The 12,088-nt window shown below is 46.0% G+C and overlaps 1 protein-coding gene across 1 annotated transcript in view; it reads left to right on the plus strand.

Annotated features, from left to right (window-relative positions):
• SORL1 (sortilin related receptor 1) overlaps positions 1-12,088 on the plus strand; it is a 110,794-nt gene that overhangs the window by 74,490 nt on the left and 24,216 nt on the right. The window contains exons 23-29 of the mRNA XM_028707291.2: positions 476-589; positions 1,881-2,003; positions 2,795-2,914; positions 6,593-6,718; positions 8,279-8,386; positions 8,941-9,072; positions 11,207-11,338. Of these exons, the coding sequence (XP_028563124.2) occupies positions 476-589; positions 1,881-2,003; positions 2,795-2,914; positions 6,593-6,718; positions 8,279-8,386; positions 8,941-9,072; positions 11,207-11,338 (855 nt within the window). The remainder of the gene's footprint in view (positions 1-475; positions 590-1,880; positions 2,004-2,794; positions 2,915-6,592; positions 6,719-8,278; positions 8,387-8,940; positions 9,073-11,206; positions 11,339-12,088) is intronic.

A 12,088-nucleotide genomic window follows, 5' to 3' on the forward strand; every position in this document is an offset into this window, starting at 1 on the left:
AGATTTATTCCTTACAAATGTGAAATGAGCATTATGCAGCACCTGTAGCCATGCCAGTTCTGCAGATCAGAGCGGTCGAGTAGGCATATTTGGGCTAAGGCAACTCTTAGGTAAACTGGTCCTAAGTTGTGCTATTTCTCTTACAGGGCTAAAACCTGCCCCTTGTCTACAGTGAGGAGCCAAAGTCCCAAACTACTAGAGAACTGTAGCTCTGTGAGGGGAATAGGGGTCTCCTAGCAGCTCTTGGCATACTTAACAAACCACAGCTCCCAGAATCCTTTGGGGGAAGCTACATCTGTTAAAGTGGCATGACAGCGCTTTAAATGTATGGTTTGGATGTGACATGCTAATGCTGTGCTGGGACCTGGCTTCTTAACACTGTCTTGTTCATTGAAGCCTGGCTGTACTTTCCTTTTAATTTTTTGTTTGTCTGTGCTGGTTTCCTCACCTGCCCCTCTCTGCCGCTGCGTACCAGAAAATACCTGTCTCTCCAACCAGTACAGATGTTCGAACGGGAATTGCATCAACAGCATTTGGCAGTGCGACAACGACAACGACTGCGGGGATATGAGCGACGAGAAGAATTGCCGTAAGTCAACGTCGCCGCTCTGGTTCCCTCAAGTTGATTTGCACGGGAGCATACACCAAACAGTTCCCTTTCTCGAGAAGCTTTTTTGATTTTGGGCAAGAGAAAAGGGAGGTGTGAGAGGAGCAGGAAAGACATATACAGTCATACCTCGGGTTACAGACGCTTCAGGTTGCGTTTTTTCGGGTCACAGACCCGCTGAAACCTGGAAGTACTGGAACGGGTTACTTCCGGGTTTCGGTGGTTGCACGTGCGCAGAAGTACAAAATCGTGCTTTGTGCATGCGCAGAAGCGCTGAATTGCAACCCGCACGTGCGCAGATGCGCCGCTGCGGGTTGCAAACGCTGCAGGTTGTGAACGTGCATCCGCACAGATCACATTCGCAACCTGAGCGTCCACTGTAATATATACAGGTGCAGTTCTATGCGCTGAGTGTCCTAATTCTTCCAGCGCTGTTGTGTGGCTTGATATCCTTGATGCCTTACCAGGAACTGTTCAATGAGTCTTAAAGTTCAGGTTACGACAGGAACTCACAGACGAGCAGCACAGGCAATATTGGATGTTGCTTCAGCACTGGTTAGACTTCTGCTGAGCATATTTATAGTTAGTGTTGCTGCTGCAACTCTTGCTGGCCTGTCATCATAGATCTCATGCACAGCACACAAGGAGTCAGATGTCTTCAAGAGGGGGACTCGGGTGCTGTCACCATTTTAAGTTTCCAGTCAGACATGCTGCAGCCTCCGAACACACGGCTGACTTAGGCCACATGGGGTAGTCTCTTTTTTAGTTTAGGAGCACTTTTAAAGAAAATGAGATATTTCTTTTTTTAAAAAAAATATTGAAGCAGTGGTAAGTCTGCTTCAATTTGGAATTGTCTCAATTTGGAATTTGCAGACTGCAAAAGTTGAACCACCAGTGTAGCTTGGGGTGTTTGTGTCTTCCAGCTCTGGTAGGCAGCAGCTCTCCAGGGTTCTAATTGAGGTCTTTGTGAACCCGGTCAAATGAAATCCTTTACCTGCAGGCCATGGTAACTGAATTTCTGGTCCCACAGCTACAACTTTGCTCTGGCTCTCTGCCAAGATTGGGGACAGAGTCGTTGTAGATCATGGCATGTCCAAGACACAGTTCAGACAGGGAAATTTTAAGGATGGCCACATGGAATGGCTCCCCACTATCTGCCAGCCTAAGGAGAAACATGCTCCTTCTGCCTGGGTTTATTTTAATAAAGCTGCTGGCCTCTCGTGGTGACTCGTTTAGGCTCTCCAAATATTGCTCTTTCCTCCCCTCCCAATAGCAACCACTGTGTGTGATGTTGACACTCAGTTCCGGTGCCACGAGTCGGGGACCTGTGTACCGCTGTCCTACAAGTGTGACCTGGAGGATGATTGTGGAGACAACAGTGACGAGAGCCACTGCGGTAAGTGTTCCAGCACCGTACATCTCAGGGGCTCTGTGCACAGATGATGGATTTGCTGCTTAGGCAGTGTGTAACCCAGGGTCTGCCAACGCTTTTTGGGCCAGTGGGAGAATTTGAAATTTTGGGAAAGCGCACTGTGGGCGCCAGTCACAAAGTGGCTGCCGTGAACATGTGGCTGTCGCATCTTAAAGGAGCAGAAAAAAGAGGCAAAATGGCATTAGCCCCCCAGCTGCCTTGCCTCTGTGTTGTTGTTTGTTTGTTTGTTTGTTTACTTATTTATTTTCATATTTATATTCTGCCCATCTGGCTGGGTTTCCCCAGCCATTCTGAGTGGCTTACAGCATATATAAAAACATAGTAAAACATCAAACATTAAAAAGTTCCCAATACATGACTGCCTTCAGATGTCCTCAGACAGAAGGTGCTCTGTCTGGTTCCCTGTAACTTCACTTCTTGCCGTGAGGGAACCAGCAGAAGACCTTTGGAGGAGGACCTCAGTGTCCGGGTTGAATGATGAGGGTGGAGATGCTCCTTCAGGTATACTGAGCTGAGGCCATTTAGGACTTTAAAGGCCAGCACCAACACGTTGAATTGTGCTCAGAAATGTACTGGGAGCCAGTCGAGATCCTTTAGGACCGGTGTTACCTGGTCCCTGCAAGCAGCTGCCCCATCAGTAGGAAAACGGTATAACTAGGATAAGAAACCCATTCTTTCACTATAGCTCAGTACTTTGTATTTGAATTCTCAAACTCCCTTCCCCGGGTCTTTTTTTCCTGCCCCCGTGTTTGCAGAAACCCACCAGTGCCGCGAGGATGAATTCAGCTGCAACTCAGGGATGTGTGTTCGCCTGTCATGGAAGTGTGATGGGGATAACGATTGCCGAGACTGGTCTGATGAAGCAAACTGCACTAGTGAGCTCTTTTTCTCCATTTTATGCAAGCAATAAATCCTTGGTGGGAGTTGATAATGACCTGATTATTCTTTAGCATTTTGGTTTGACCACATTTTTTTGTTTTGTTTTGTTAAAAGCTACTGGAGAATTAGGGACGCGGGTGGCGCTGTGGGTAAAAGCCTCAGCGCCTAGGGCTTGCCGATCGAAAGTTAGGCAGTTCGAATCCCCGCGGTGGGGTGCGCTCCTGCTGCTCGGTCCCAGCGCCTGCCAACCTAGCAGTTCGAAAGCACCCCTGGGTGCAAGTAGATAAATAGGGACCGCTTACCAGCGGGAAGGTAAACGGCGTTCCGTGTGCTGTGCTGGCTCGCCAGATGCAGCTTTGTCACACTGGCCACGTGACCCGGAAGTGTCTCCGGACAGCGCTGGCCCCCGGCCTCTTGAGTGAGATGGGCGCACAACCCCAGAGTCCGTTAAGACTGGCCTGTACGGGCAGGGGTACCTTTACCTTTACCTTTTACTGGAGAATTATTTTGCACTTGAGGGTAATCTTCAGGGGCAAAACACTGATTTTTCTCCCTTGGCTTTAGGCTGTCCCTCTCCTTTGTGAGATAGAAGTTTAACAATTAAATAAAATAACTTGTAATTCCCTCTTCCTCTCTTTTTGAATACAAATTCCCTGCACCTCATTCTAAACATATTATGAGGCGGGAAAGTATGTCAATAACACAGTAGACTACAAATACTACAACTAATTCTCACCCTGGTATATTTTATCCAAGTTACTATTTATTTAAAAAATAATCAGTGGCACCACTTTTTTTGTCATTTTTGATGCTGTTCAACCGCAGTTGTCCTCCCCACCCCCCACCCCCATCAATTCTGTTCTTCTATCTTTGCCTGCAGTGTTTTAAATTGGTTGGCAACTTTTGAGGAAATGTAACGTTTTTATTATCAGAGATGCACCTTGCCTAAAGTCTTTGGGCAGAGAGGCAGTTCATAAATATTAAAACTAATGATACATCCCTTAGGAAGGACATGTCCCTATGCATGTCCAAGGAAATTATGGAGAGGAGAAAACAGAATTGTTTGTAAGAAGAAGAAGAAGGAATGGTAACACTTATTCAGAGCAAATTTGCCAGGATTTAAGCACTGAATTCTAGCCCCAGGATTAAAAAATATTCTGCACACACACACACACAAAAAAAACCAACAAACTTGTTCTGCACACCTCTTGACTTCTACACAAGAGGGGAGAAATTAGAATTCAGGAACGGAATTATCAGTCTCTTGCCAGTGAAGAGAGTGAATCTTCCCCCTCAGCAGCAAAATAATTCCCCTTTGCCCCCCCCCCCATGAAATCAGTGCCTTGATGTTTTCCTCACTGTTTTTGCCATGAAGGCGTTAAGGGGGGAAAGGGCAGGAAAAAGATAAGCTCTGAGGGGAAAGAGGAGGCTGAGGAGATAGGCTGCTTTTGCTTTTTGTATTTGATGCTGGTGAATTGGGGCACAGCTGGAAGGAAGAGGGAGGGAAGAAAATAACTTAAAAGCCTGAGGGAAGGAGAGAGACAGGCGAAGAGCTGTGTCTAAGTAGGTATGCTCTGAACCAAGGGAGGAAGCGAACTGTGGCCTCTGTGGGAAAGGAGGGACAAAGTCTTCCTTTGAAACCTCAGAGTTTCCCGCTTTTGAAGAACCTGCATACATAACAAACTGAGTGCCCCGTCACAGAACTGTGGTCGCTCCTCACAATGTTGCTTAGCTGTTACAATTTCTATTTACTAGTCACTTCCCTCTCGAAAGTCACCCAAAGCGACTTACAATAGAAAATACCAAAACCAATTTCAACAAACGAAACCAATAAAAACCTAAGAAACACGGTCTGTGCAAATGAAAGACAGGTCTTAAGAGATCCTGCCCCACTAAAAGAGGCCACAAGGTGCTTCAAATTCAGGGCCAAATTCCTGAGGAAAGCTTTTGCCTGGCACATAAACATAGATAAAGATGGCACCAGTTGAGCCAGCTAGGGAAGAGCATTCCACAAGCAGGGAGCCACCACTGAAAAGGCCCTTCTCATGTTGCCATGCCGTGGAGGTGGCACACTGAGATGGACCACGGATTATGATCACAGGGTCCAGGTTGGTTCATCTGGGGAGAGCTGATCCTTGAGATATCAGGGCCCGAAGCCTGATATTTTAAGGCTCTGTAGGTCGAAACCACCATTTGGAATTGAACACAGATATTTTATTGGCTCTCACTTGACTGTATTTGTCTTCACGTCCCTGAGGGCTGTCAGGATGGAGCAGCTGGTATTCTCACGGCATAGGTACTCCTCGAGGGACATACATAACATTGCAGTGGCTTATCTTTCTTGCGAGTTTTCAAGAGTGATAGGACAGCAGCCCACTCTGAAAAGACCGTTGTTATTGAGGAATGTTATTTTGTTAAGGCCTGGCTTGAAATTATCTGAGGATAGCAGTTATTTTAGAAGCAGCTCATCTAGCGGCTGTGCAGGCTGAATTCATGCCTCTTATCAAAAATAATTGCATTTCACAGTGATTCTTAATAGAATATTACTGCCGGAAGAGCATAGCAGCTTAGAATATCAGGAAGCACGTCACTTGCATGTTGGCAGTAAGTAGCGTGCAATTCAATTATGGCAAACGTTACTTCCTTTCTTGATAAATAGAGTCCTGGCAATATATTTTTCTATATTGGCAATGTATTTTTTTCACTGACAATATGAAATCCTAAAAGCTCATCAGCTTTTGCTTCCTTAACCCAGCCTTGTGCCTTCCTCCTGTGGCACCTGCTAAAGGTCTCAGTATATAGACCTCAAAACCCCACAATATACAGGATACATTTTTCTTCTCCTGCTGAGTTGCAGTTTGCGCTGGCTCAGCCTCTCCATTATTGAACATGCCTCCTTAGATATGTTGGTTTAGTGTGTGTGTGGGGGGGTATATAAAAGGAGTATTCCTGGATGCCAAGATCCACGTTTGGGAAAGTACTCTTTGATGAGAGAACCCCAGCAAAGATTTAAAATCATGAAATAAGGGAAATGTGGCAATGTTAGACTTTTAAAATACATCCTTGTAAGCTTCCTTGTAATCAACCTCGGGTCTGGAAACCAAATCTTATGAGAAGTGGGTTGAGGGAGTTGGGTACGTTTAGCCTGGAGAAGAGAAGACCTGAGAGGTGATATGATAGCCATCTTCCAATATCAGAAGAGGCTGTCACATGGAAGATGGAGTAAGCTTGTTTTCTGCTGCTCCTGAGGGTAGGACCTGAACCAGTAGATTCAAATCACAAGAAAAGAGATTCCAACTAAACATTGGGAAGAACCTTCTGACTGTAAGAGCTGTCCAACAGTGGACTCCTCCAGAAGGTGGTGGACTCTCCTTCAATGGAGGTTTTCCAACAGAGGTTGGATGGCCATCTTTCAAGGGGTCCTTAACTGTTTTTCCTGCATTGCAGGGAGTTGAACTAGGTGACCCTTCCAATTGTGCAGTTATTTGATTCTGGCATCTTCATGTAGGGCAGGTAAAGACTCCTTCCTGAAGCCCTGGAGAGCTGCTTCTGATGGGCGTAGGTAATACTGAGCCAGATGGACCAGTGCTCTTGAGTCGGTGTCAGACACCTTCCTGTGTTCTTACCACTTAAGGTCACCTCTCAACGGTGTCTCCACTGTTTTTGCTTTTCAGCAGTGTACCACACTTGCGAAGCCTCCAGTTTCCAGTGCCATAATGGGCACTGCATCCCCCAGAGGTGGGCGTGTGATGGTGATGCCGACTGCCAAGATGGATCTGATGAGGACCCCACCAACTGTGGTATGGGAGGGGCTCTCAGTTGCACTGGGGAGGGTGGAAGATGGTTTCCCTCTGCCTAAATGGACAGTCCGCAGCACACTCGAGGAGAGAAGGAGGTCTTGGGATGTTTGGCTGAGGACTAGGAACCTTAATACAGAGTTAGCTAGCATGGCGCCCTCCGGATGTTATTGGACTACAACACCCATGTGCTCCAGCCTTTGTGGCCAATGGTCAGAGCTGATGAGAGTTGCAGTTTGAAACATCTGGAGGGTGCCATGTTGGCCACACCAGCCCTATTAGGAGGTTTCACTCATTCAGTGCAGCCTTACCTTTATCTAAGTGTGGAACAAGCTATGGGTTGGCCTTCCCAGGTATGATTTCACATGTCTCTTTCCAGAAGAGAGAATGTGGAGTGAGGTACTCCTCCCACTCATTCCCACCTCAGCATTTAGACCAGCTTTCCATGACATTTGACCCTTCAGATATTGTTAGACTACAACTCTCATCAGCCCTGACCTTTTTTCATACTGGCTGGGACTGCAGCATAGTTTGGTCTACCTATTGGCAATGATGGCGGCATGGGTCTCCATCTTCCAAGACGTAGGCCCAAAACCTCAGTCCATCTGAATGCCATTGAACAGCTGTTGCGGTTGATTTCCCAGCAGCATCAGGCTGACTCCTGTAGTGCTGACTCCAGGTGCTAGACTTGATGGAACTTGGGTGCGACCTGCATTGTGTCTTTGTTAACGTCCACAATCCACCCACCTCTAAGGTACACATAAAAAGAACTCCAAATGTCTTGGAAGAAACCTTAAGACTATCTTCCCCAGCCTGATGCCCTCCATCAGTTGTTGGCTTCCAATTCCCATCGGCATGGTCAGTGGTCAGGGACGGAAGGTTATCCAACAATATCTGCATGACACCAGGTTGGGAGAGGCTGTTTTAGACACTGTCCCTTGTGATGTGGGAGGAACTCCACCCCAGTTCCTGCCCTGCCTTCTCTGTAGAAACAGGGTGGTTTTTTTAAAAAAACTCCTGTTCCATTGTTTCTTATCCTTTGTTTAGGGAATGGGAGGAGAGGAGTCCTGGGTGAACCTTGTGAAAAACCCAACACTCTTCCTTTATTCAGGGGCCATTGGTTAGAGCCAGTGTGGTGTAGTGGTTAGAGTGTTGGATAAGGACCTTGGGAGACCAGGGTTCAAATCCCTACTCAGCCGTGAAGCTCACTTGGTGACTTAGAGCCAGTCCCTGCTTCTCACAGGTTTGTTGTGGGGACGAAGTGAGAAGGGGAAGAACCATGCACACCACCTTGGTCTGCTTGGAGAAAAGGTGGGATATAAATGTGATAGATGATAGATAGATAGATGTGATCCAATTTCTGCGATTTCACCCTTCCTGGTAAAGGAAGTCTTGTGTGTTCACTCTTGGTCTGGGCTTGATGTTCATACCAGCCATATAATTCTCTACATGGCCCCTCTTTGGTGGAGCATTTTGGATCTATGGAGGCACACCCTGGAAGTTGTTTGTCATTGAATATTTTCTGTGTTTGTTCTGTTATTACAATTGAACTGAACTGAGCAGAGAAGAAGTGCAACGGCTTCCAGTGCCCTAACGGGGGTTGCATCCCTTCCAGCAAGCGCTGCAACGGGGTCCGCGACTGCTCTGACGGCTCTGACGAAGAGCATTGTGGTGAGTGCGCCTGTGGGGTTGTGCGCTGGGATGATAGGGGGTATTGGTGGTGTGAGGAAGGTATTATTATTTAATACTATTCTAATGATTGTTGAATGTTACCTTTTTGACATAGGTTGCCTCTTTTAAAGTTTTAGTATCACATTTTTGTATTGCATTAGATCGTTATAAGATGTACGTTTTTTGTTTCTTCAGCTTGTAAACCACCTTGAGTATTGTAAGATAGAAAGACGGCATACAAATTAAAAAATGAAATGATCCAGGAACGTTAGGAGATAAATTGCCCCACCGCTTTAAACTCTGGGCAGGCTTCATGCATAATGTTAAGCAGTGGTCTAATAATTAACCGTGGTTTTATTAAACCACGGTTTACTGTTACATGCAACTCGGCCATTCACTGAACAAGCAAGCGATGAGCCAAAGGAAATAGCCAAAGGAGAGTCCACTCTAAAGGAGAACACTGAACATTTTTTTTGGGGGGGGGGAACACAACCCTGGTTCTCTTCACCTTTTAAAACTCTCTATTTTCTGTCTGATTGCTTGACTGTCTGCAGAGCCCATCTGTACGCGCTACATGGATTTCGTGTGTAAGAATCGGCAGCAGTGTTTGCTGCGTTCCATGGTGTGTGATGGCACCGTGCACTGTCGAGATGGCTCAGATGAAGACTCTGCCTATGCTGGATGTTGTAAGCATTGTTAAAATTGTTTTGCTTTGCTTGTTGTTGTTTTCTTCCAAGCAGGGCAAGGCTTGGGCACCATGGTAATTAAGCACTCCGTAACAGCAGCTGGTCCACCTTTTCTCATATAACCTTCCTGTCTTGGAAATAAAGAGCCCCAAGGGCTTTCTCATTAAACAATTGTAGAGATGTTACAGAATCTCCAGTTTCTGTGCTGTTGAGCCAGTGCAATGCAGAGGAAGGGAATCTTTTGCAGCCCAGGGGCCACATTTCCTTCTGGGCAAGCTTCCAGGGGGCCACATGCCAGTGTGGGTGGGGCCAAAGGCAAAAGTGGGCCAAGCCACAGGTGCAAATTTTACATTTACACTATATGCTCAGCTCTATACTACTCTGTTGCCTTACAAGGTTCTGGTAAGAAGATAATATATGCGAAGCAGCCTTTGAACAATATAAACACTAGGCATTAGACAACCCAGTTGCTGAATTCAGCCCCATTGTTTGTAATGTGTGATTGCAGAATCACATAGCATTTTTATATATTTTTAGATTTATATATATACAGTGGTACCTCCGGTTAAGTACTTAATTCGTTCTGGAGGTCCGTTCTTAACCTGAAACTGTTCTTAACCTGAAGCACCACTTTAGCTAATGGGGACTCCTGCTGCTGCCGCGGCACCGGAGCACGATTTCTGTTCTTATCCTGAAGCAAAGTTCTTAACCTGAAGCACTATTTCTGGGTTAGCGGAGTATGTAACCTGAAGCGTACGTAACCTGAGGTACCACTGTATTGCTTAGTATGGCAGTTTCTAAGCAGAGTACAAAAGGGATACAACCTAAAAATCATTTAAAATTAACCATAAAATCAGAAGGAGAAAACTGTTGCAATAAAAAGGAGTCTTCATCATGAGCCGGAAGCCCTACAGTAACTGTTATCGCGGGGTGTGGGTGTGTGTCCAACTTTTCATACCAAGTGGGCTGCCAGAGTACTTCGACACAGAACCCGCGTGCCACACCCTGAATTAAATTTCCATATCATAAATTTAAAAGTGTTCACAGTACAATGGTACCTTGGTTTAAGAACAGCTTAGTTTATGAGCAACTTGGATTAAGAACGCTGTAAACCCGGAAGTAGGTGTTTTGGTTTGTGAACTTTGCCTTGGGAGCACAACACGTTCCGCTTCCTGTTGAGGGTGTTCCATTTGTAAATTGAGTCCCCTGCTGCTACCGGAAAGCACGCCTTGGATTAAGAACGGACTTCTGGAACGGATTAAGTTCATAAACCAAGGTACCCCTGTATAGTTAATATCATTTAGTATACACAATGCACCTACTTAATATACATACAATCAAGGCAATTGACATACAGTGAACACAATGTGCACAATTAATATAGACAATATAGACAATTAATATATTTAATTAAACATATATAATAAAATACCCAATTGGTAGATTCGATTCGTTTAATATTAAACAAAATGAGTACACTAGCGGATGCATGTGCTTTTGTTAACAACTCATGACACACAAAATATTTTTTTTACGGCTTTAGTATGTTTTTTTCTTGGACGTTGCCGAGGGTCGCAGGGTGGGTTGGGCCACTCTGTATTTTAGCATAGTACAAATGCTCAGGCTGAAAGGGGAGGACCCAACACAGCCTCAGCAAGAACTGTATAGGCCAGGGGTCAGCAAACTTTTTTAGCTGGGGGCCGGTCCACTGTCCCTCAACCATGTGGTGGGCTGGACTATATATATATTTTTTTTTGGGGGGGGGGAATGAACGAATCTCTATGCCCAGCAAATAACCCAGAGATGCATTTTAAATAAAAGCACACATTCTACTCATGTAAAAACACAATGATTCCGGGACCGTCCGCGGGCCGGAATGAGAAGGCAATTGGGCCAGATCTGGCTCCCAGGCCTTAGTTTGCCTACCCATGGCATAGGCTCTCTTCTGCCTTGTCCACATGTATACCAAACGGAAGAGGCAGTGACGGGGTGGAATATGAAAACATTGCCTTATCACTGCAGCTCTTACATATGCTAGGTGGGGAGGAGGCAGCAATCGCCAAGGAGGCACAGACTTGGAAAATGCCATTTGTGGTTGTTTCTAAAACAACAAAATCAATTTTTTAACTTGCAGCCCAAGACCCTGAGTTCCATCACACTTGTGACCAGTTTAGCTTCCGGTGTCAAAATGGTGTGTGCATTAGTTTGGTGTGGAAATGTGACGGCATGGATGACTGTGGGGACTATTCCGATGAGGCGAACTGTGGTGAGTAGAAAAAGGAAAGAAAAAAGAATCCTCCTCCTCCTCCTCCTCCTCCTCTCTCTCTCTCTCCTCTGATAATGGAAATGGATGAGGAGCAGCCCCCTATGGAGCTAGAACCCAAGGGTTGGGCCTGTTTGGGGCAGAGTCTCCTCATCAGCGCTGTAATGGCCCATGGTTGCAGGAGGCTGAAGATCCGTTACTATTTCTGTAGCCGGGTTTCTGTCTCCATCATCCAAGAGTCGTCCAATCAGCATCAAAGGGGAGCTTTTTAAACGGCATGAGATGAAGCATTCTCACCCTTTGTGCTGATTGGTGCCAATCAGAGTGACAGGAAGGCAGCCAGCCAGCCAGAGGATTGGCTCCTGGGTCACTCTGGAGAAGGTGTTTGGGCAGAGCACCTAGGAGGGTGCTAAGCATTTAGGGAACACTGAAAAACTCAAGATTCTTCCGTTTCAAGAGAATAGCGTGGAAGTTCCGTTAACTACCATGGAACTTCAAGGTAAACACACTCTAAAAGAAGATCCCTTGCCCATGTACTTGCACAGAAAATTGCAGATCTAGCTGGAAGGCAACACTTGGGAGATCTGCATTGATTGTTGCAATGGAATCCTGCAATTCCTCACAGAGCTACAATTTCCAGAGTTCCCTGTGAAGAGAGCTTGACTGTTAAAGCACTCTGGGAATTGTAGTTCTGTGAGGGGAATAGGGGCCTCCTAGCAACCGCCAACACCCTTAACAAACTACAGCTCCCAG

The sequence above is a fragment of the Podarcis muralis genome, chromosome 15 (genome assembly GCF_964188315.1).
Source record: "Podarcis muralis chromosome 15, rPodMur119.hap1.1, whole genome shotgun sequence".
NCBI lineage: Eukaryota > Metazoa > Chordata > Lepidosauria > Squamata > Lacertidae > Podarcis > Podarcis muralis.